The 24,182-nt window shown below is 36.3% G+C and overlaps 2 protein-coding genes and 1 pseudogene across 2 annotated transcripts; all 3 read left to right on the top strand.

The window, feature by feature from the left end:
- Positions 1–1,834: 1,834 nt before the first annotated feature.
- Positions 1,835–3,705, top strand: LOC101894764 (alkaline phosphatase). Its single transcript, XM_005186597.4, has 2 exons — positions 1,835–2,259; positions 2,325–3,705. Exons 1-2 carry the CDS (start codon positions 1,864–1,866, stop codon positions 3,534–3,536), a joined length of 1,608 nt encoding a protein of 535 aa, XP_005186654.3. The 5' UTR covers positions 1,835–1,863; the 3' UTR covers positions 3,537–3,705.
- A 6,108-nt stretch (positions 3,706–9,813) lies between these two features.
- On the top strand, positions 9,814–14,232 carry LOC101894928 (membrane-bound alkaline phosphatase-like). The gene is made up of 3 exons (XM_059120695.1): positions 9,814–10,219; positions 12,937–13,960; positions 14,024–14,232. Exons 1-3 carry the CDS (start codon positions 9,833–9,835, stop codon positions 14,230–14,232), a joined length of 1,620 nt encoding a protein of 539 aa, XP_058976678.1. The 5' UTR covers positions 9,814–9,832.
- Positions 14,233–18,422: 4,190 nt separating this feature from the next.
- Positions 18,423–21,450, top strand: LOC131801751 (membrane-bound alkaline phosphatase-like; annotated as a pseudogene).
- Positions 21,451–24,182: the final 2,732 nt, after the last annotated feature.

Below are 24,182 nucleotides of genomic sequence, written 5' to 3'. Positions count from 1 at the left end.
TTGGCTGCACACCGAGGTCCGCGGTTCAAATCCCACAGCCAGGCTCGGCTGAATTTTTGAGTTTTGCCTTGTTAAGGCGACTTTCGTAATAAAAATGTTCAACTCAATGGAACAAAGGTATATATAATTTGATACTGCCAAAATATGTTTCACCAAAATAAAGCATTTTTAGGGGGAAATCCGTTTGAGGATATTTGGTGCCGATCTAGCCATGTTCTTCTGTATGACCGATCTAGCCATGTTCTTCTGTCTGGTACTGATGTGCACCATAACTCTAGATGGAAGTATCCGAACTTGGTACATCGTAGAGATGGAGAAAATTGGATCCTCCAACAAAAGGTCAACATTTCCGACAAAAACGAATAATTTATCTTATCCGGGGTATCCGATTTCGTTGAAGCATCTTAATATTTGAATCAGGTCAGATGTGAAACGAAGTCGGTTGAGTACTTCTGATACCGCTTCCACAGAGGGTCGTAATGATGAATAGTAACAAATATCGATGCTAGTAATTTTCTTCAAACTACAGGGATACAGAGATAAAAAAACTGCAACAAAGACAAAGGCCATAATTTTAACATTTTTTTAATTTTATTAAATGAAAGCAAAAATGTCGGAAATTGGTTAAATTTTAGATTAAGTTAAGATTTGTTCGAATTTGTCACCTTTGGCACGAATTATGGCCTTCAAACGGCCAATGAAACCGTCACACACTGAACGAATGTTGCTCTGCGGTTTTTTTTGGCCCATTTCCGGTGAAGCGCTTGCTTGAGGTGATCGAAAGTTTGGTATTTTATGTGTGCTTTCCAAAATACTCCAGACACAATAGACCAACGGATTGGTATCCGGAGATTTTGGTAGCCATTGTGAGCTGGAAATGAAGCAAGGAACCTCATTTTGTAACCATTCTTGGGTGGCGCGTGCTGAATGCGATGGTGCTGTGTCCTGTTGGAATGTCCGAGGTCTGCGGCCAAAATGTTTGCATGCCCAAGGCTTTAATACACCCTCCAAATATTTCTGCGATAATATTCGGCATTTATTCTGATGCCACGGTCGATACGAGGGGAGAGCGACCATCGGCTGTTATGGCGGCCCACACCATCACCATGGCCGCCTCTTGAGTTCTGGTGACCAACCGAAGGTGCACATTTTCAGCTGACCTCTTTGGCAAGTAAACACTACTGGACAACAAATGTTTTCTCATCGGAGAAAACCAAATTCGGCAGTTTACCACTTTCGACCAAGCGAAGCAACTCTTTAGCTCTTTTGAGTCTATTTTCTTTCTGTTGCGGTTTGAAGTTGGTTGCAGTTTTTTCATCTCACCCTATATACTTTGTGGGGGCTAAAATTTATATTTCGAGGTGTTACAACCGGATGACAAACAAAAATTGGCCATTGTTTTGTATATTTAAAAGATTTGACTTAAGTTTGATAGAAATATATAAATAAATAGGTTAAGATCAACTCCGATAGTCCCTGTGTTCTAAAATGGAATTCCAGATATCTTAAATTTCAACTCAAACACTCATTATTTTGTAATGGGGAACATTAATTATCTTCCCGCACACATTTCGGCTATTTTGTACCGTCCAAAGTTCCTCATCTGCTGATAATTTCTTTAAGCGTGTATTATAAAAAAGTATTATCAATAGTCATAAACCCAGGCAGATGGTGGATTTTATTCACAACATCTGCTTTATTGCCGACCGCCTCTTTTACAATAGCCCAAATATCCGAATAATGTGTAGATATAATAAAAACCAAATGAGACAATGTATAAAACATGTATATGTAAATGCATTTGTGTATTCAAATGTATAAAAGTATCCGATATCAGATGCTCACGCTACAGTAATTACTGCAATGCAGCTCAAGATGCAGGCATTAGCAATTTTTATTTTACTGATTGCTTTGGCGGCGGGAAGGCAATTTCGAGATATTCATGCAGGCACCAAAAGGGTATCATCAACAATTCTTCGAAATTCCGATTTGGGAGGGCGGCTGACGGCTGGCAAAGTAACTCCACCACATGAACGGAACAGGGAATATTGGCTAAATGTGGCTCGGGAGCAATTGCTGGAACGCACTCAAACCCGCTTGAACACACATAAAGCCAAAAATGTTATATTCTTTCTGGGCGATGGTATGTCCTTGACCACAATGACCAGTGCGCGGATACTAAAGGGTCAATTGCAGGGCAAACCGGGGGAGGAAGAACAACTGAGTTTTGAAAAGTTTCCCTATGTAGGGCTAAGCAAGGTAAGTGGTAATGAGGAAGTTTTTGAAATTTTAAAATAATAGTTTTTATTTCTTGCCTTCCACAGACCTATTGCGCCAATGCCCAAGTACCAGACTCCGCCTGCACCTCCACAGCCTATATGTGTGGCGTTAAAGCAAATATTGTCACTCTGGGCGTAAGTGCCAGGGTCAATTATAACAATTGCACTGAGAGTATGAATCCCAAAAACCATGTATCCTCCATTGCCGATTGGGCTCAAAAGGCAGGGAAATCAACAGGTTTTATTACCACCACCACCCTGACTCACGCCAGTCCCTCTGGCAGCTATGCTCATGTGGCAAATCGTTTTTGGGAATGCGACAGTGATATCACCACCTGGACTGGCTTGGCAGACACCAGTCAATGCAAGGACATTGCCCAACAGCTGGTGACTCAAGCACCGGGAAAACATTTCAACATCCTGATGGGTGGTGGTATGGGTAAATTTTTGCCCAAAACCCTTAAAGATTCTCACGGAAAGATGGGTGAACGTTCCGACAATAAAAATCTACTCTCCAAGTGGCAGGGACTACATCCCAAGGGTGTGGTGGTAACAGATCGTCAAAGTTTATTAAAAGTGGATGTTAAGAAAGTTCAACACATAATGGGTCTCTTTCAGTCGGGTGTCATGGATTTCCATTCCAACGCCGACCACAAGAAACAACCCAGCCTCAAGGAAATGACTGAGGTAGCCCTAAAGCTATTGAGTAAAAATCCCAAAGGATATTTTATTTTCATTGAAGCTGGTCTCATCGATTACGGCAATCACGCCACAAATCCCGGCCAAAGCACCTCGGAAACTTTGGAATTGGATAAGGCGGTGCAAAAAGCTCGTGCCATGACCAATCCCAATGATACACTGATTGTGGTCAGTGCTGATCATGCTCATCCCTTGAGTATTGCAGGTTTTTCAAATCGTGGAAATGATATTTTGGGCATCGATTATTCCTTTCCAGATGCCAATGGCCAATTTTTTGCCACTCTTAACTATGCCTTGGGTCCTCAGCAATATTTAGATGATAGAGGTACACGTTTGAATTTGTCAGAGTTTCTCGATAACAACCGTTGGGTTGTCCATCCGAGTTACATCAAATCGGAAATGGGTGTCCATGGTGGTGATGATGTGGGTGTCTTTGCGTCTGGTCCTTACGAACATTTGTTTCGTGGTGTAATGGAACAACACACTCTGCCACATCTAATGGCCTATGCAGCGGGTATTGGCAATGGACACACAACTTGTGAGGATAAGAGAACATGAGCGTTCCGAAGATTACTTGGGAGATCAAAAGATATTGAAATCGAAATCTGCTTGTACTTTAATGGATCAATAAAAATACTGTGAATTGAATTTGTTAGGAAATATTTTTTGATTTAATGCAAATTTGAATAAGATATTTTCTTGATAAATAAAGAAAATATAGATTGAATGTCTTTTGCGGCTCATAGTTAAATTTTATGTGAAATATTATTAGCTTTCACATAATCCTCCTTTAAACTGACTTTATCCCTAAAACGTATTTTTAAATAAGTTTTAATGTTTTTATGTATTCCGAGAACTACAATAACATTTTATGACAAACAATTTTGTAGAATCTGATATTTTACTATCTGAACTTTTCAAAAAATTAGAACATAGGCACTACTTCTCCTCCCTCTTTTGGTCACCTGCAGATGTAAAGTCTCAAAATGCTGACACATAGACACTTTTTTGTCATTGGAAATTTTAAATATGAAATTTGAAACAATTCCGGTGAATAATGTCGATAAAATCATCAAAATACCGAATATAGGGAGGTACCGTTATATGGCACTAAAGAAATACCAAATAAACTTAATATACCCTCCATACTATAGTGGAGGGCATAAAAATCACATCCAATAGGTGCAATGTCTTTTCCATACCAAAAACAGAAAATTCATAAAAATGCTTTTGAATCCCATTTTTTTCTGGGAAATTCTAATTTTTGGTCACAAAATCTACAATTAATGGACTTGAAGTCCATGAGTTTTGGCTCATTTTAAACATTTTGTTTTGACTCTCTTTAAACGGATTTGTGGTCGGTCAAAATATCTATATATATAAATGTAAGTTGTGTTAGTTACTACGCTTATAACTTAAGAACCGCTGGACTGATTTTAACGATCCACACAAATTCGGAGTTGTCTCCTCTCCGAAAAGGATAATATCCAAAAAAATCGCGTAAAAATGTGATATATTAACATTTTCATTTTGACTTTTCAAATGTACAATAGTAATGTTTTATTTTGCATGATTTTTTTCTATTTTGACTGGCTTTTTTCTAATGTACATTTGTAGTGTTTTTTATATTTTATTTTTGAATTCGAATATTAAAACCAATTTATTTAATTGACTTGATTTCTTGAGAACTGAAATTGATGGCGGGTTACATGGAAGTGTAATACCGAATTATATGGTGGCGAAACGGAATAGATGATATCGAAATAATTTAACGCGGTCACACCAAAAGAAAGATAATTATTAATTAAAAGATAATTACTTTTTCAAATTCGCTAAAAAATCACGAAAAAGAGATCTCATTGCAAAAATTTTCAGTGGAATCGAATTTTAAAATAATAGTAAGGGTCTTTAAACATTTGGGTATGGGTAAATGGTGGTATCAGCGAACAAGTTGAAGATTTTTTCAATTTGTTATTCTTCTTTTGTCATTTTTTTAATTTGTATTTGCGAACACATTTAAACAACAAGAAATGACAGAAAAAGCCTAATGGAGCTCATTTCAAAGCGTGGACCTACTTCTTTCATGTGACAATAATCCGTCCAATGAGAGCTCAAAATGCAAAATTCTTTGGAAGTACAATCAGTAAAATACCAAATTTAAAGGGTGCAAAATAATAGAGCGAATGGGACTTTTAGTAAGAAAAGGATTTCTATCCTTCCAGGAATTCTTCCCAAACATTCAAGATACCTTAAATCACTTTTGCAGGTCATGATATCGATTTAAGCTATTTTTGGGGTCTTGGCCACTTTTTTCATATTTTGGCCCTTATTTGGCATCTTTGTCTCTAAGGGGTTAGGGAACCATCATACAGATAATTGCCACATAGGAATTTATTTAAGTAAAGTCCCCACATTGGAGTATCCCCAAGTCCACTTTCACATATAATGTGTGGTCAGAAAAGAAAAGTTTGTATTCTATTGAATTTGTAACTCTCAAGAGAATATTGGTTGGAAAGGTAGATTTGGGAAATACATCTATATGATAATATGGTGGATAAAACTATTTTTACTCATTTAAATCACGCGGAATGTTTTTCAGTTTGACATGCTATGTTGTTCTGTTAAATTTTTGATTTGGTCTCTATTTGTCATATTGGATTATAAGGGTTAGAAGAATGTTTTCAATGTAGGTCGATGTCTCGGAGTAGTGCCCATATAAAAGTATCTCCTGATTGTACCATATTTCAAAGGATTTGGCTAAAAATGTGTATTTGGGGGGTGAAAACTTACACAAAAATATGAACATATCTACAAATTTTAGAATTTTTTCCATATAATAGTACCCCCCTTAGGGGGACTTATAAGAACGCTAATGGACAATCTGAGGTGCTAATGGCTTAAAAAAGTAATTAACTTTGGCTATTCTTAATTCATTCAGCGCTCAATTATGAGGTGTACAAAATACAGCAAATTCCAAATATGGGTACAGCTATTTTAAATCATTTTTAATCGACCAGTACGGGAACACTTATATCAGTCATATCTGTGAATAATTATGCTTTGACAAATATGCATAATAGACAAAAACTACGGGCCGGCAACGCGGACCGGGCCAGCTAGTTATTAATATATTTAATATAACATATCTGAATTCAAACTTTAAAATACAAATACCAGTAAGACGGTTTGGATAATGCTGTTAAACTTTTCAAAAAAAACCATAAAGAGGTCGAATCCGTTGTATGCGGGCCATGCTAAAGTGGTAACCTCCATAGCAATTTTTTACTTCAAGGATTGTCATCTACAAAATCTTCTCAAATGCCAAGTTTGGAAAAATGTGGCAAAACACCGACTATCGGGAGGTAACGTTATATGGGGGCTAACCAAAACATGGACCTATGTTCCGCCACGTCGTCAAAACCCATTGCGAACTACAATTACCAATTTTTGGACAAATCCGTGAAAAAATGTAGCAAAAATCATAAAAATATCAAATATCAGGAGGTACCATTTTATGGCGGCTATACGAAAACGTGCAGCCACACATACAACGTCGACCCATACATACGGAGCTAGAACCCATTATGATCTACAAATACCCAATTCTGGACAAATCCGTGAAAAAATGTGACGAAAATCATCAAAATACCGAATATCGGGAGGCACCGTTTTATGGCGGCTATACCAAAACGTGGACCGATATATCATTTTCAATACCTACCATCCAACACAATACAAATTGTTGTGCCAAATTTTGAACATATACGTCAAATAATGTGGGCAGTATCGTGATTTCAATAGACAGACAGACGGACATCGCTAGATCGACCTAGAATTTTATGCTGATCATGAATACGATGAATATTTAGGAGTGTTACAAACGAAATGACAAATTTAATTTTTCAAGATGACCTCCACCATATGCATTGTACCCAATCTTTATGGTCCCATGCAAAGACACATAATATAACCAGTAAAGAAAGTCTTAAAGTCGGCACACTTTATGATACCCTACACCACTTTGCATGTTTAGTAGAGCTTCACATAACAAATAAAAGTCAAATCATACCAACTATGATAATAGTTATAATTTAAAGTCTAAAGGAACTAGTATATGAGAGGAATATCCTCCTCTGAATTGATTTCTACTAAATTTGTCGAGGTATTTATGCTTTTTCAATTAGGATAAATATATATATGGGAGCTATATCCGATCTCTATAACATTTGGCAAAGGTATTTTTGAGCTATATTCAATATTTTCCCCCGAATATCGTTGTTACGGAGTGCATATTACGGCTGTGAAGAACAAATATAACACATCGGATGAACATTATATATGGGACCTATAGTTATATTTGAACCGATTTTCACCAAATTTGGCATACATGTTCCTAGACTCAATTTGCCTAACTCCATTCCATTTGGTATAAAATTACACGTTTGGAGCACAATAAAAGGCAAATCGGACGAAGATATATATGGGAGCTATATCCAAATCTGAACCGATCTCGGTAAAATTTAGCTAAAGTATTTCTGAGCTGTATTTGATATATTTCTCCAAATATTGTCGACTATATGGACTGATACTAGACGGACGAACATGCGTAAAACGATTCAAAATGTGATTCTATGCAGATCATCAAAAGGAACCATGGGTCTATTTCGATTCCTTTTCACTGTTACAAACAAATCCACAAAGACATAATACCTTGTGGTGTAGGGTATAATAAAAAGGTACATTCCTTTGTTGCTTTTACTCAATAGATGGTGTAGAAAAATATAACACAACATCATATATATTGCCTATTTCCGAGGTTTTACGTCATTACGTCAGGTGGTCAGGGTATTATGGGTCAAGATAGACCCATAGTTTCTTCTGATGATCTGCATAGAATCAAATTCTGAGTCGATTTATGCATGTTCATCCGTCTGTCCTTCCGTCTGTCCATGTATTTTTGTAAACAAAGTACAGGTCGCATTTATTGCCCGATCCAGATAAAATTTTCCACAGATCATTTGTTTGGCCCAAGGACGAACCCTATTGAAATTGGATATAATCGGTCAAAATTTAGATATAGCTCCCATATATATCTTCGTCCGATTTGCCTTTTATTGTGCACCAAACGTGTAATATCAGCCCGAATTGTTTGAAATTTGCATATACACCCACATTAGGCCTGAAAATAAGTATGCCAAATTTGATCGAAATCGGTTCAGATATAGCTATAGCTCCCATACATATTGTTCATCCGATTTGTTATTTTTGTTCTTCGCAGCCGAAATATGCACTCTGCAACAACAATATTTGGGGAAATATATCAAATACAGCTCAGAAACGTATTTGCTAAATTTTATCGAGATCGGTTCAGATTTGAATATAGCTCCCATACACAACTTCGTCCAATTTACCTTTTATTGTGCACCAAACGTCTAATATTTGTCCAAATGGGATGGAATTTGGCACTTACGACCGAATTGAGTCTAGAAGCTAGTATGTCAAATTTGGTGTAGATCGGTTCAGATATAGCTATAGCTTCCATATATATTATTCATCCGATTTGTTATATTTGTCACCCACAACCGAAATATGCCTTCCGAAACAACGATATTCAGGGAAATATATCAAATACAGCTCAGGAATATCTTTGAAAAAATTTTATCGAGATCGGTTCAGATTTGGATATAGCTCTCATATATATCTTTATCCGATTTCAAAGCACCAAATGGGCAATACAATTCCAAATTTAAAAGATACAAATGCTTCGGCATATTTAGTCCTTTGAACTTTAAATTATAATTATAATCATATGATTGAATTCTCCCATAAAAACTTTTAATTGTTATGTGGAGCTCTACTAAATTAGCAAAGTGGTGTAGGGTATCATAAAGTCGGCCTCGCCCGACTTTGAGACATTCTTTACTGGTTTCGCAATGCATTTTCTCATGTCCTCCCCTAGCTATTGCCTGATGGAAATATTAAAGTCGATATGCATTTTGGCCAATCTTTATAGTCTTATGTGTTTGTTTTCTTCTAAATCTCACAAAAAAAAAACGGAAATTCCCATTTCTTAAAACCACATTTTACACTATTCGAATTCAAGCAAAAATCTCATACAAAGCATCATTTTAGAAGGACTAAATTATTATTCATCATATTTCACTATATGTCGCCAAAGAGAAGAAATCTCCATTTTCACGGTGTATGAAAAAAATATTTGCATAAAAGTCGTCGTGTCCACCAGCCTTCAGGACAGATAAACGGATACGGGCAGATAAACGGATACATTTTTTGGAACGAGAAAATAAGTCTAAATCCGTATTTTAATGAGACCAATTTTAGCCTCATAAGGCGGATGGTACAAAAAGGTTTTGACATAAAAACACTGCAAATTAGCTACGTTAACGTAACACTTTATTATCACATCTTTGAAGAAAACAATTTAAATTATTGCCCTTTTGCTGCTACACTCAACAACAGGTTCGGGTGTGTTTATAATTTTGCGTTACCCATATTCGAATAAATGTTGACATTTTGTGTACCTCTTGCATTAATTTACTATCTATTCTAAAATATTTTTATGACAAATCTTTAATTTTTATAAAAACCTCGTTGTCATTTTCAATTCAATTGTATTTGTTTCCTTACCCAAATACCCTTAAAGAACAAATATCTTGGTCATTATTTTGTAAACTCGTGTAACTGTAACTGATGCCCCTCAATACATTGTTACATTTTCATGAAAACCAGTTCGTAATCCAAAAATCCAACAACTTTTGATATATGCCGCCTTTCCAACACTTACCAAAATTAGTCTCATTAAAACGCTGCAAAGCTTAACACACCATTGAGCTATGTATAAAATTCTAGCAAGTTTCATAGTTATCGTCCTCATAATTTGGTTATTGTTACACAATGGTGGCCGTACGCAAAAAAATCATAGTGAATCAAAACCCGAAATATTTAATCCTCGAAAGATATTCAATGAAAATAGATTTACTCCAAAAGTGGAAAAACAAACAGAATATTGGCATTCAATCGGCAAAATGGAATTATTGAAAATTTTACAGAGAAAAGAACTGAATTTAAATAAAGCCAAAAATGTTATTCTGTTTCTCGGCGATGGTATGTCTGTGAGCACCCTTACAGCAGCCCGCATTCTCAAGGGACAACGGAAAAATCAAACGGGTGAAGAAGAGTCACTGAGTTTTGAAAAGTTCCCTTATGTCGCCCTCAGTAAGGTAGGTACTGAAGAAACAAAAGATTTGATATAATTGGCTGCAATTTTAGAATATATATAAGAACGGAGGACCATTTTCTCATCTCATCTAGGCCTTATCTAAATATTACTATGTTCCAAGTTTAAACTATGTTGCGATCTTTCTTCCTTTAATATGACATTTTTTACAAATTTTTTAACTTTATGTGAGAAGTGCCAGGATTTGAACCAAATCGGTTACAGTTACGGTGCGTTACAGTGCACACCAGCCGTCTATACAGACCAGGGCATGCAATTTCACTTGCTGACAACGTAAAAAATATAATTCTCATTCATTCGGTACACCAGAACCTCTTGTACTTCATCTTATTTTGGACCAAATTTCAATTTTGTTGCATCAACTCAGTATAATGGAAGTAAAGGAAAATAAATTTCCATTCCTTGGTGACTCATAGTCAAATTTGACGAAGAATAATTGAGTCTTTGTCGTTAACCTTCTAAAATGATGATAATTTATCCCTAAAATGTGTTTTAATATGTATGTATTTTTATTAGCACATCTAAGTTCCGGCCGGGCCGGAGCATATATAAAGAGTGGTTCTATAAAGACAATTTTCTGTCATAGGTTAAAGTATACATTACGAACTTCAAATAGGAAATTTGAAACAATTCCGACGAATAACCTCGCTAAAATTATCAAAATAACGAATATCGGAAGGTATCGTTATATGGTGGCTATACGAAGACGTGGACCTGTATACGCTATTTTTATACCCTCCACCATACATAGTATGGAGGGGGTATTAAGTTCGTCATTCCATTTGTAACTCATCGAAATAATCATTTTAGACATAACAAAGTATATATATTCTTGATCAGCGTAAAATTCTAAGACGATTTAGTAGGTCTGTCCGTCCGTCCGTCTGCCCGTATGTTGTAATCACGCTAGAGTCAAAATGAATAAAGATAAGAAGCTAAAATTTTGCACAGGTCAGTCTTTTGTCTACAGACAGGTCAAGTTCGAAGATGGGCTATATCGGTCCACGATATCGTATAGCCCCCATTCAATGGTACCCCCGATATTCGGTATTTTGATGATTTTAGCCATATTTTCCAACGGAATTGTCTAAAAACACAAGGAGTTATTTCAGAGGACTTAACCCTCTGAATGAGATTGGTTAATATAGGTCCACGATATCGTATAGCCCCCTTACAATGGCACCCCCACATTCGGTATTTTGCCGATTTTAGCCACATTTTCCAATAGAATTGTCTGAAAATCCACATAAGGATTTCCTTCTGAGTATTTCATCCCCTGGAAGAATATTGTCTATATAGATCCACGATATCGTTTATCCCCAATATAACGGTACCCCCTATATTCAGCATTTCGATGATTTTAGCTAAATTTTTCATTGGAATTGTCTAAAAATCTATACTAGAAGTTCTTTCCAAGCACTTTACTCCCTGGAAGAGATATATCTTTATAGGTTCAAGATATCGTATAGCCCACATACAACGATACCCCCCGATATTAGACATTTGGCGATTTTGGGACGTTATTCACCGGACTTGTTTGAAATTGCGTATTTAGAGTTCGTAATGGGAACTACAGCCTATGACAGAAAAATGTTTATGCTGGTCCAGGCCTTCGTACAAGCCCCATATATCAGTACCTCCCTATATTCGGTATTTTGATGATTTTAGCTACATTATTCACGGTTTTTTTTTTAAAGTTTCTTATTTCAATATTGTAATGGCTTATGATAAAACTTGACTATGCATTTCCACGTCTTCGTATAGACCCCACTATAATGGATATTTTTTTAGACTTTAACAGAGTTTTTGGTGAATATTATTTTTTGAAAATATCCAAATTAGTTCCAAATGGTGGAGGGTATTCAAAGTTCGGCCGGCCGAACTTACTGCTTTTTTACTTGTTTGTCATAGGCTGTGGTATCCATTACGAACTTTTAATGCCAAATTTGAATCAATTCTGTTCTATAATGTATCTATTACCAGAAAAATACCGAATTTTGGGAAGTACCGTTATGTGGGGATATACAAAGACGTGGCCCTGCATACGCAATTTTTTGTCATAGGCTGTGGAAATTTGAAACAATTCCGGGCTATAATGTATCTAATACCAGAAACATACCGAATATTGGGAGGGCCTATACGAAGACGTGGACCTGCATAAGTATTTTTTTGCTGTAGTACCCATTAAGATCTTCCAATACGAAATTTAAAACAATTCCGGTGAATAATGTAGCTTATCAAAATACGGTATATTGAGAGGTACCGTTATATTGGTGCTATACGAAAACGTGGGCCGACATGAACCATTTACGAACTTAACCTACTGGAAAAAAAAACATATGTGTGCAGAATTTTACCCTTCTATCATCAATTCTCAAAGAGCGGGAGGGGAGTAATTTTGTATAAAATAACACACATATAAAGAAAGAAAGAAAAGAAATACAACAACAGTGTGACAAAAACTAAAAGAGTGCTCGTCAAGAGTACAATCTACTCGATTTTGAGCGCATTTTGTTTCCACTCAAAAGCGATAAAAAAACATGCTCACTCATATTCGAGCGATATCCAAAAATTAAGGTTGCTCACTCCCTCAAATTCAAGTAGGTTTCACTCTTTGTGCAAATTCGAGGTGTGCTATTAAGGATACTTTGCGATGTATAATTTGCAAGTACACTTTCTTTGTTTTTCTTCCACCCTTAGACATATTGCGCTAATTCCCAGGTGGCTGATTCCGCTTGTACCGCCACCGCCTATCTATGTGGTGTAAAGGGAAATATTGGCACCATTGGTGTAAATGGTCATGTAGAATTTGGTAATTGTACAGCCAGCATGGATCCGGCAAATCAAGTCTCCTCCATACTTGCCTGGGCACAAAAGGCGGGAAAAGCTACTGGATTCATAACCACAACCTCGCTAACGCATGCCAGTCCGGCAGGGACCTACGCCCATGTGGCAAGTCGTTTGTGGGAAAGTGATAGCGACATAATTAAATACTCCAATGGTAAAATCGATACCAGCACTTGTCCAGATATGGCTCAACAAATGATTAGCCAAGAGCCGGGGCGTAATTTCGACATAATAATGGGCGGTGGTATGGGTAAATTTATACCCCGGACTACCAAAGACTATCATGGCAATGGGGGCGAACGGAAGGATAATAGAAATTTACTTTCTCTATGGCAAACAATGCATCCCCTAGGAGTGCTGGTGACAAATCGTCAACAATTGTTCAAAGTAAATACTTCTGAAATTTCACATATCATGGGTATATTTCAAAGTGAGACCATGCAATATCATGCCCTGGCTGATGAGGCACAACAACCCACGTTAATGGAAATGACAAAAGTGGCATTGGAGTTTTTGCGTCGTAAAAATCGAGAGTATTTCATATTCATCGAAGGCGGTAAAATCGATTCAGCCCATCATTTCACAAAGGCCGGTTTGGCTTTGGATGAAACATTGGAATTTGAAAAGGCCATACAATTGGCTCGCGATATGACAGATCCAAAAGATTCCCTCATTGTGGTCACAGCCGATCATGGCCAACCCTTAACTATTGGAGGCTATCCAAGACGTGGTAGTCCCATATTGGGCCTCAATGAAAATGAACGAGCTTCGGATGGTTTGAAATTCTCCACACTAAATTATCCGATGGGTCCGCAACAATATCGTGATGAGAAAACCGGAAAACGTTTGGGTCTTGGCAAATTCCCATTTAAAATTGGTAAGATAATGCAGTTGTTATCAAAAAGGAAAGACAATTGATTACGATTCTCTCCAATTTCAGATAGCCCATATCCCAGTTATATTCCTTCGTTTTACAGCTCACATTCTGGTGAGGATGTTGGTGTCTATGCTTCGGGTCCCCATGATTATCTGTTTACTGGTGTTCTGCAACAGAATACGATACCTCATCTCATTGCATATGCTGCCTGCCTTGGTAAGGGTCTAACGATTTGCAACAAACACGGTGAAGGGAAGAATATAAGTAATTAGGTAAAATGAAATAAATCTACTTCGGATTTTAGTAAAATTATTCATTGTATATTAGCAAACGTTCACTATTTTGTATGCGGAATAAGCAATTTATATTTGCGTATACCAAAAAAATTTAAGTGAATTTTTGTTAAGAGAATTTTTTGTACCCCAAATAAAAAGCTTTAAATAAAACACCAAAATTTATTATTAATATCAAGTTATAAATTGGAAGACTTTCCAGATTTAATACCATTTAACGCTTTTTAGTATATATTTCTAAATCGACCTATACATATCATCCCTGCCGCACAAAAAGCGATCCAAATTTTAGACTTCCAGCTTTATTTCTACCATAAATAGCAAATTTAGAAGTATTTAGTACTTTCGAACTTTTTTGGTACAAATTTCCGAAGCATCTCCCAATCCTAATGCCAATTGCAGATTTCAAGCACTATTCGACTTATACCAACATTTAGTACTCTTCGTATAAGTTTAGTACGCATTTCCAAAATCGCCTTCTTTTATCAATCCTACCTCCCAGACTTGATTTTCGTACCAAATTTCAAGTTTTACCTCTATCCCTTCACATAATTCCAAACTAGCACCAAATTTAGTGCATGTTAGCACATTTGTCACATACTTATTGTTTGAATTTCGAAAAAAAACGATAGTTTGTCTCTCCAAAACCACATCGAAAACTCTCATTTCAAATTTCAGATTTCCATCTATATTCCTTCCCCAAACCTAACTATTTATTGGTATTTTATCTTAGCATTTTTCTCACTTTTTTGGTACTTATTTTAAAATCTCGGCTCCACGTATCAGATTAACAGTATAAAAGGTGGTCCTAATGCCAAATTTTGGACTCCAACTCAGTCCCTTACCCTAATACCAAATTTAGTACTTTTTAGAACTAATTTACAAAACCACCTCCAAATCTTAAACCTACACATTACCAGTGTCAAATTTTAGATTTCACGCGGTATCCGTCGACGCAATACCGAATTTCGTATAATTTAACACCGTTCGGACCTTTTGTACTCCTGTAATACTTAGTTTCAAATATAATACCAAATGTTAAAGACTCCAAATCTATAGGTTCACCCAAACCCAATCTATAGCAAATTTAGTACCATTAGTTACACAGAAGTATGAATTTCCAAGAGTTCCTACATAATCCAATCCAACAGTAATCTTAAGTCCTAATTTCAAGATTACAGCTCTTTCGGTTGACCCTAATCAAAATTATACCAAATTTAGTGCTATTTAATATGTACCCCAATCCTATACTTCAACAGTAATCCTAATTCAAAGTCTCAAGATTCCATCCCATTTCGGTTCACACAAATCCAAATTGTACCAAATTTAGTACACATAAGTATGAATTTCCAAAACTACCTACATACCCTACACTCCATCAGTAATCTTGATTCCATATTTCAGGACTCCAACTCTATCGGTTTACCCAAATACAAATTGTACAAAATTTGGTACATTTTAGTACATATAAGTACAAATTTCCAAAACTTCCTACATATCCCAATCCTATAATGCAATAGTAATGTTATTTCCAAAATTCAGGATTCGATCTCTATCGGTTCTCCCAAAATTTAAATGGTTGTTATAACATGCAAAATATCAAAAAATTGATTTTTTGTACAACCAAGACACAACTTCTTACAACCGGCACACAAACGATACAATCTCGAATACAATCTCTCCAAGTTGTACAACCAATTGTATGGTGTGTGGCTTGCATTATTTCCAAATTTTAGCATTCCAGCTTTATCGGTTCACATAAATCGAAATTTTAGCAAATTTAGTACCATTCAGATCTTCTCGTGTACATAAGTACAAATTTCAAAAACTACCTCCATATTCCAATCCTACACTCCGCCAAAAATGTTCATTTCAAATTTCAGAATTACAGCTGCATCTACTCCTCCAAATTTAAATTGTACCAAATTTAGGACCGTGCAATACTTTTCCTATATATAAATACACAATTCCAAAACTGACTTATTACATCGAGCCTACTCCTTAACCTTGGATTCCATTCAGATGATACGAAATGGTACCAAATGTAGCATATTCAAGTACTTTACGTACAGTTATAGCGTGTATTTCCAAAAGCCCTTTGGTGCACCTATCATGCACTAAATAAGTGACCCTCATTTCAAATCTTCTGGTTCGTCAAATACGAAGGATACCATATTTTGTACCTTTTAGTACTTTTCGTACGGTTCTAGTAGGAGTTTTAAAAAATCCAGCCCAATTTGACACCTTCGGACCAAAAGTGACGCTCACACAAAATTTCTGACGTTTCGTGTGGGCGTTGACGAAGCGTTAAGTCAGTCAGTCAATTACTTTTCTCATGATTTTCTCTTTATTAATATTGATAAAAAATGTAAATACAAATATATTTTTAATAAAAAAAACCCATTTTGTTTGGAAAAAAAAAACATAAAGAAAAATTAGTTATTTCATGGCATGTACACGACAGCCGATTTTCCCCAGCAACTAGATAATTCTCACACTCAGTAACTAACTGTCAAAAACACTCGATCTCACTTACTGGGCTTTCGGATTATCGAGTTATCCTATTGGGTTATGCACACCTAATGTTGAGTATCAAGGATTCTGCAAATATTTGTTAAAATAAACAGCCTTAAAAACGCTCAACTAAAACAGATTTACTTCAGTCGCATTCCGACAAGTATTTCATCAGATTGATGATATAAAAGTACATTCAAACCGATCTATTGAGTAAATGCTGTCGAAGAAAACAAGGAACCATATACTAATAAATTACGTATTATGCGAATATGTATATTTAAAAAAAGGTACAACAACAAATGTACAACTCTGCCTAACGTATTTAGCAATTGTCAAAAAAAATAATTGACAAATTACTCAATACCAGTTTTTATCCAAAATCATGATGATTCATAAATGTTATTAAAATACAAGCATGCATTGCAGGTGAATAACCAGTAACGTGCAGAGGTCGGTTGTTGCTACCACTTTTTTGTGGTATTCTAATTAAACTGTTAAATGTTTCTTTAATTGTCTGATTTTGGAAGATTTTAATCTCTCTGTCATCACTTAACAATGAAAAATCCCTTTATGGCTTTTCACTTAAAAAAAAAGTTTGTGGCGTTAAATTAATCAAAAATGCAATTTCATATAAAGTTGTTAAGAAATTTATCATTATTATTAGCATTACGAATATGATCGCTCATTCACTCAAAGAGTGGCATATCTCAAAAATGGCACTCTTTTGACTTAGCGATATTTATTTCTTCTATGAATCTTACTTTATCCCTCCATAACTTTTCATGTTGAACTCATAGAGTTACATATTTTAACTTGGAGTTTGATATAAATCCATAAAACAGTATATTGAGTTTATAAAGCACATAAACACTAAGCCATGCTTAATCTTGCACAAAACATTATCACAGATATCTGGTGACCTCGTTTTCAAATATTTTTCTATATAGTTATACTACTTCAAATTTCAATCGATAACTTTAAATGCGTTTAATACGAAATGAGCAATACGTAAAATTTTTAAGAATCGATGAAGGCAAATTTGCAATAATCGCTGAACAAGCAGTACTTGCCGTCCGCTTAAAATAAGAATCTTCAAAAATACAAACAAGAGATACCCTCGCGTAAAATTTAAATTGTATATCTTCTACTGATTGTAGAAAAAACCGTTGTACATTTTAGTACTTTTTGTACCTTTAAATTAAGAATATTCCAAAATACAACCTTATCTCATATATTTTCACAAACACCATGCGTTATCCATTCACCCAATACAATTCGTATTCGTAATGCAAATTTCTAAAATCCCAGCCCTTAATTGGCCTTCAGGGAAAATTTCAAAATTTTAGATTCAGACGTTTCGTCTTGGCGTCAATCAGTCAATCTGTGAATCACTCAACTTATTTTGGCTTAACTCTAGTTTGGTAAAAACTCTGGGATTTTTTAATGTTTTTGTACCCTGCTTCCGGATAAGTATCTTTTATTGGAGGAGGGACCCAGATACTCCGATATTTGACCCAAAAGTGCGGTTACACCCGGATCTACTAAACTGATTTGGAAAAATTATATAATTAAATACATACCTAACAGGTAGTCAGTGGGATTATTTAAAAACTTTGGGAGCTATTTTTTTATAAAATCCCCAAAACTCGAAAATGGTCACATTATGTATGTCCACGATACAAAATGTTCAGTTGTCAAATTAAAGTTGACACTATAACCTCCCGAACAGTTTTACATAACCATATGTTGGATAGATAACTTTCAAATGACATCTACATTGTTCATATAGGTAAAAAAATCACTCTAGATTCGTATAGCCCCCATATAACGGTATCACCCGATATTCGGTATTTTGATGATTTAAGCGACATTATTCGCCGGAATTGTTTCAAATTTGGTATTTGAAGTTCGTAATACATATTACAGCCTAAGGCAGGAAATGAGCCATGTAGGCCCACGTCTTCGTATAGCTCCCATATAACGGTACCTCCCGATATTCGGTATTTTGAAGATTTTAGCGACATTATTTACCGGAGTTTCTTCAAATTTCGCCTTTTAAGTTCGTAATGGATACTGCAGTCTATGCCTGAAAATGGTCTGGGCAGGTCCACGTCTTCGTATAGCCCACATATAACGGTACCCCCCGATATTCGATATTTTGATGATTTTAGCGACATTATTTACCGGAATTATTTCAAAATTTGTATTTGAAGTTCGTAATGGATACTACTGCCTATGCCAGAAAATTGTCTGTGCAGGTCCACTTTTTTAACCCCCATGGTACCTCCCTATATTCGGTATTTCGATGATTTTAGCTTCATTATAAACAGATTTTTTTTTTAGTTTCGCTTTTGAATATTGTAATATCTTATAACAAAATTGCCTATACAGATCCACGTCGTCGTATAGACCCTAATATATGGCTGCATTCGGTATTTTTAATATTTTAACAGAATTTTTAACGGATTTTATTTTTTTTTTTTTTTTTATTTATTTATTATTATTATTATTATTATTATTTATTTTTTTTTTGAAAATTGCCAAATTTGTACCAAATGGTGGAGGGTATTCAAAGTTCGGCTCGGCCGAACTTACAGCTTTTTTACTTGTTCATATATTAGCATATATAAAGTTTAAACAATTTATCTCAAAAAATTGAATTGGAAAGTTCAGAAGCAAGATTTTGGTATTGCGGCATCAAATAAATTGTCGATTTTTTCATAATTTCTTTGTCAGCATTTGTCAGCAATTACCCCTGATTAAAAACATAACGAAACATCAATAATTTATATAAAATATATCCTAACTTGTAGTCGAAAAGAAAAACTCGACTGCGACTTTGTTCCAAACGAATCAGCAGTAATTTGGCAACTCAGGTTCTCTCACAAATATTTTTTAGATATGTTCATTATTTGATGTAGGAAGACAATGAATATAATGCAACAACTTCGTAAACCTACTAATGCATACTAGCAATTTGGTCATCTCTAAACAAGTTTGAAGTCACTTCCCATTTAAACCATAAATTATAAATACGACTCATAATGACCAACTAAAGTATAGTCTTCACGCCACTTTAAAACAATCAGGCATCAAAGAAGCAACGTCATGAATACCCTTCCCAATTTTTATCTGTTTTTGTTTACCTCAGATTCGGAAAAACGGATATTGTCGAAGACAAACTCTTCCATAGTCCAATGACAATGTTGGCCATGCTAAATGGGCAGATAACTCAATTTGATTTCAGCCAAAAACCTCCCGATGAAGAAAGAAGCCCGAAATTTTGGCGTTCTCTGGCGAGAGAAGAACTTTTCAGGAATGTATGGAAACAGGACTTCAATGTGCATAAGGCAAAAATATTATTTTGCCCCTGGGCGATGGTATGTCATTGAATACGGTCGCAGCAGCAAGGATACTCAAGGGACAAGTTTTGAGTTTTGAAAAGTTTCCCCATACGGGACTGGGTAAGGTATGATTTGGAAGTCTCATTTACCTATATTATTTCAATAATAATATTTATCCATAATAGACCTATTGCGCTAATGCCCAAGTTGCAGACTCGTCCTGCACCGCCACCGCCTATTTGTGTGGAGTGAAAACGAACCTTTTCAATACTGGTGTCAGTGCCAATTTAGAGTATAATAACTGTACAGCCAGTATGGAGCCCAGTACTCAAGTGTCCTCCATTGCTTCCTGGGGTCAGGCTGCCGGAAAAACCACCGGTTTCAAAACCACAAATACATTAACCCATGCAAGTCCTGCCGGCACTTATGCCCATGTGTCCAATCGTTTACATGAAAGCGATGCTGATGTTTTAAAATTCGGACAAGATTCGGCCATCTGCATAGATATAGCCCAGCAGTTGGTGTTGCAAGAACCTGGTCAAAACTTTAATGGTGGCGGAATGGAAAAGTTTGTTCCATTCTATCAACGTGATGACCATGGAAACTTTGGGCGGCGTCAGGATGGCAGAAACTTAATTTCGCAATGGCAAGACGATCATCCCCAGGGTCAGGTAGTTACAAATCGAAATCAATTATTGAATTTGAACACTTCCGCTATGGATTATCACATTTTGGCCAATCAAAGCAAGCAGCCTTCGTTATCTGAAATGACAGAGTTGGCCTTGAAACTTTTGCGGAAAAACGAGAAAGGATACTTCATCTTCATCGAAGGTGGTTCTGGAAGAAACTTTGGAATTTGAAAAGGCCATACAATTGGCTCGTGATATGACTGATGTCAAAGACACTCTCATTGTGGTCACCGCCGACCATAGCCATACCCTAACCATTGTGGTAATCCAAAATTGAGTTTAAATAAACACGATCGTGCACAGGATGGTTTGAAATTTTCAACTCTTAACTACGTTTTGGGGCTGCTACAGTATGTGGATGCCAGAGGGAAACGTTTGAATTTGGATAGAATGCCCAGAACAATTGGTGAGATTGCCAAATATTTTACAAATAAGTAGTTTTTTAACGGTTTTCTTGTTTAGAGAGCATATTTCCCAGTTACATTAAAACCCCAGCGCGCCACCATTCCAGCGAAGATGTTGGCATATTTTCCTCTGGACCTTTTGCCCATCTCTTTACGGGAGTGCTGCAACAGCACACAATACCTCATTTAATGGCCTATGCGTCATGTAGTGGTGATGGACCATCTGTGTGTAAGGATATTTAGGATTATCGGTGGAAGACTAGTGCCCTTCATAAATACAAAATGTCGACAATAAGAATTCTACCCTCTGCCATAAAATGGAAGATATATTTTATATACAGACCCAATAAAGTACATATTCATGATCAGCGAAAACTAAGCTATGCTCATCTTTCTAATCGTCTTTTGAAATCTAAATAGAATAAAAGATATTAAAATTTGGAATTCTGCAGCTTTACCATTACAAGTAAGATGTTTGGTATTTCGAATATTATGGTCTCATTATGAACGATACGATCACAACGTGCCTCATCGAAATAATAGTTTTATACCCATGGTCTCTTTGGAGCAAATCGGTTCCAAGACGTTCGGAACATTTGGAACATATCTGGCTGACTGGTGCGCACGATAACTCTCGAACTCCGATTTGAAAAAAACTTGGTTTGAAAACCTCGTAATATTATTGTCAAACTTAGATCGAGTTCGGTAATGGGCAATATTGGTCCACTCCATCATATACCTCCTCCACAAAAGGTTACAATTTCCACAGAAAATAATTTATAATTTATTTAGGATAAAAAAGGATTATTTGATTTTGTTTAAACTTTGCGGATTCTAAAATTTTTGTCCTTGCGAAAATAGACAATATCGGTCTACTTCTTTTAGTACCTCCATTATAAAGGGTCAACATTTTGAATAATCTCAATGCATATAAAATGTTAAATAAGAGTCCGATTGTCTTGAAATGTCACATATCCCAGTATTTTTAACAACTCTAGGTCTGGTATGATGATGGGACCACTCCTTCGGGTACCTCCCCCACAAAGGGTCGATATTTTGAATAAACATGAAGCTCATAAAACGCGAAATAAGCAACCGATTCCTTTCAAACTCGACGCGTCCCAATATTCCTATCAACAAAAGATGAAGTAGGAAGATATAATATATCGGACCACTCCTTCTAGTGCCTTCCCCACAACGGATCAACATTTTGAATATTTCGGTCTCTCCTAAAACGCGAGATACGCGTCCGATTCTCTTCAAATTTCGCACATCCCAATATTTTAATTTACCCAAGATCTAGTGCGAATGTGGGATATATGGGTCCACTCCTTCTGATACCTCCTAAAGAAAGGTTCACAATTTTGAAAAACAAAGCGCTCATGAAATTCGAAATAAGCATCGGATACTATACAAATTTCACAGATCCCAAAATTTTTACCAACGCAAGATCTGATGTGAGATATATCAGTCCACCCCTTCTGATAACTCCTCCACATAGGGTCACAATTTTCAATACTTAAATGTCTCATAAATTGCGAAACAAGTCAGCCAACTTTTCAAACTTCCAATTTTCTTCAAGTTTTTCAAATCCAACTCTCATTTCAACAATTTCCAAAAATTATGACATACAGGGTAAGATGAAAAACTGCAACAAATTTCAGTCTGCTATCATTTCTAAGCCACTCGCCCGATATCTGTTAAAATTATTCCAGTGACAGCTCATATTGTTTAGAAGCGTAAAAAAGCATTTTAGTAAGAATTTTCCAGAAAAAAAGTTATTCGTGATGGAATTCAAGCGTGATAGTGTGATTTCTTTATATTTAGATGGAAAACCACAAGTGGCTATCGTTAGAGCACTCCAGCATTTAAATGTGAATAAGTCTTTTGTGTCTTGTACCATCACTCGTTACCGTGATACTGGTAGCGTAGCCCGACGTCAAGGAAGTGGACGGAAGCAAATAGCAACATCAGCAGAAATGGTTCGAAATGTAAAGAAGCGACTTGATCCAAATCCGCTTCGCAGTGGCCGAAAAATGGCTCGTGAGCTGAACCTATCGCAATATTCCATTCGGCAAATATGAAAAAACGAGCTCAGGGTAAAGCCATTGATATTTCAAAAAGGGCAAGAACTTACATCGCAACAGAAAGAAAATAGACTCAAAAGAGCTAAAGAGTTACTTCGCTTGGCCGAAAGTGGTGTACTACCGAATTTGGTTTTCTCCGATGAGAAAACATTAGTTGTCCAGCAGTTTGTAAACAAACAAAATGATCGTGTTTACTTGCCAAAGAGGTCAGCTGAAAATGTGCACCGGTTGTTCGGTTGGCCACCAGAACTCAAGCTCCGGCAATGGTGATGGTGTGGGCCACCATAACAGCCGATGGTCGCTCACCGCTCGTATTAATCGACCGAGGTATCGGAATAAATGCCGAATATTATCTGGTGGGTATATTAAAGGCTTGGACACGCAAGTATTTTGGCCGCAGACCTTGGATATTCCAACAGGAGACAGCACCATGCGTGCGCCAACTAAGAATGGTTACAAAATGAGGTTCCTCGCTTCATTTCCAGCGCACAATAGCCACCATAATCTCCGAATACCAATCCGTTGGGCTATTGTGTCTGGAGTATTTTGGAAAGCAAGGTTGGCACTGAAAAATACCAAAGTGTTGATCACCTCAAGCAAGCGTTTCGCCGGGAATGGGCAAAAATACCGCAGAGCGACATTCGGGCAGCGTGTTTGGGTTCCATTGGCCGTTTGAAGGCCATAATTCGTGTTTAGAGTGACCAATTCGAAGAAATCTAAACTTATTCTAAAATATGATGTTATTTCCGATAACTTTTGGCATTCATTCAATAAAATATTAAAAAAAAAGTAAAAATTGTGGCGTTTGACTTTGTTAAAGTTTTTTTTTTTTATCACACCTTGTAGATTGTGTCAGTTGTTTTTATCAACAACTGATCACTCTCGGCC

The sequence above is a fragment of the Musca domestica genome, unplaced genomic scaffold, assembly GCF_030504385.1.
Source record: "Musca domestica strain aabys unplaced genomic scaffold, Musca_domestica.polishedcontigs.V.1.1 17, whole genome shotgun sequence".
Lineage (NCBI taxonomy): Eukaryota > Metazoa > Arthropoda > Insecta > Diptera > Muscidae > Musca > Musca domestica.
The sequence above is the reverse complement of the archived record's forward strand: the minus strand, read 5'-3'. Positions and strand labels throughout refer to the sequence as shown.

Coding starts and splice junctions, on each gene's coding strand:
- LOC101894764 (XM_005186597.4), top strand. CDS start 1,864: ATGCAGCTCAAGATGCAGGCATTAGCAATTTTTATTTTACTGATTGCT. Junction 2,260..2,324: donor CCTATGTAGGGCTAAGCAAG/GTAAGTGGTAAT, acceptor TGCCTTCCACAG/ACCTATTGCGCCAATGCCCA.
- LOC101894928 (XM_059120695.1), top strand. CDS start 9,833: ATGTATAAAATTCTAGCAAGTTTCATAGTTATCGTCCTCATAATTTGG. Junction 10,220..12,936: donor CTTATGTCGCCCTCAGTAAG/GTAGGTACTGAA, acceptor TTCCACCCTTAG/ACATATTGCGCTAATTCCCA. Junction 13,961..14,023: donor CAAATTCCCATTTAAAATTG/GTAAGATAATGC, acceptor CTCCAATTTCAG/ATAGCCCATATCCCAGTTAT.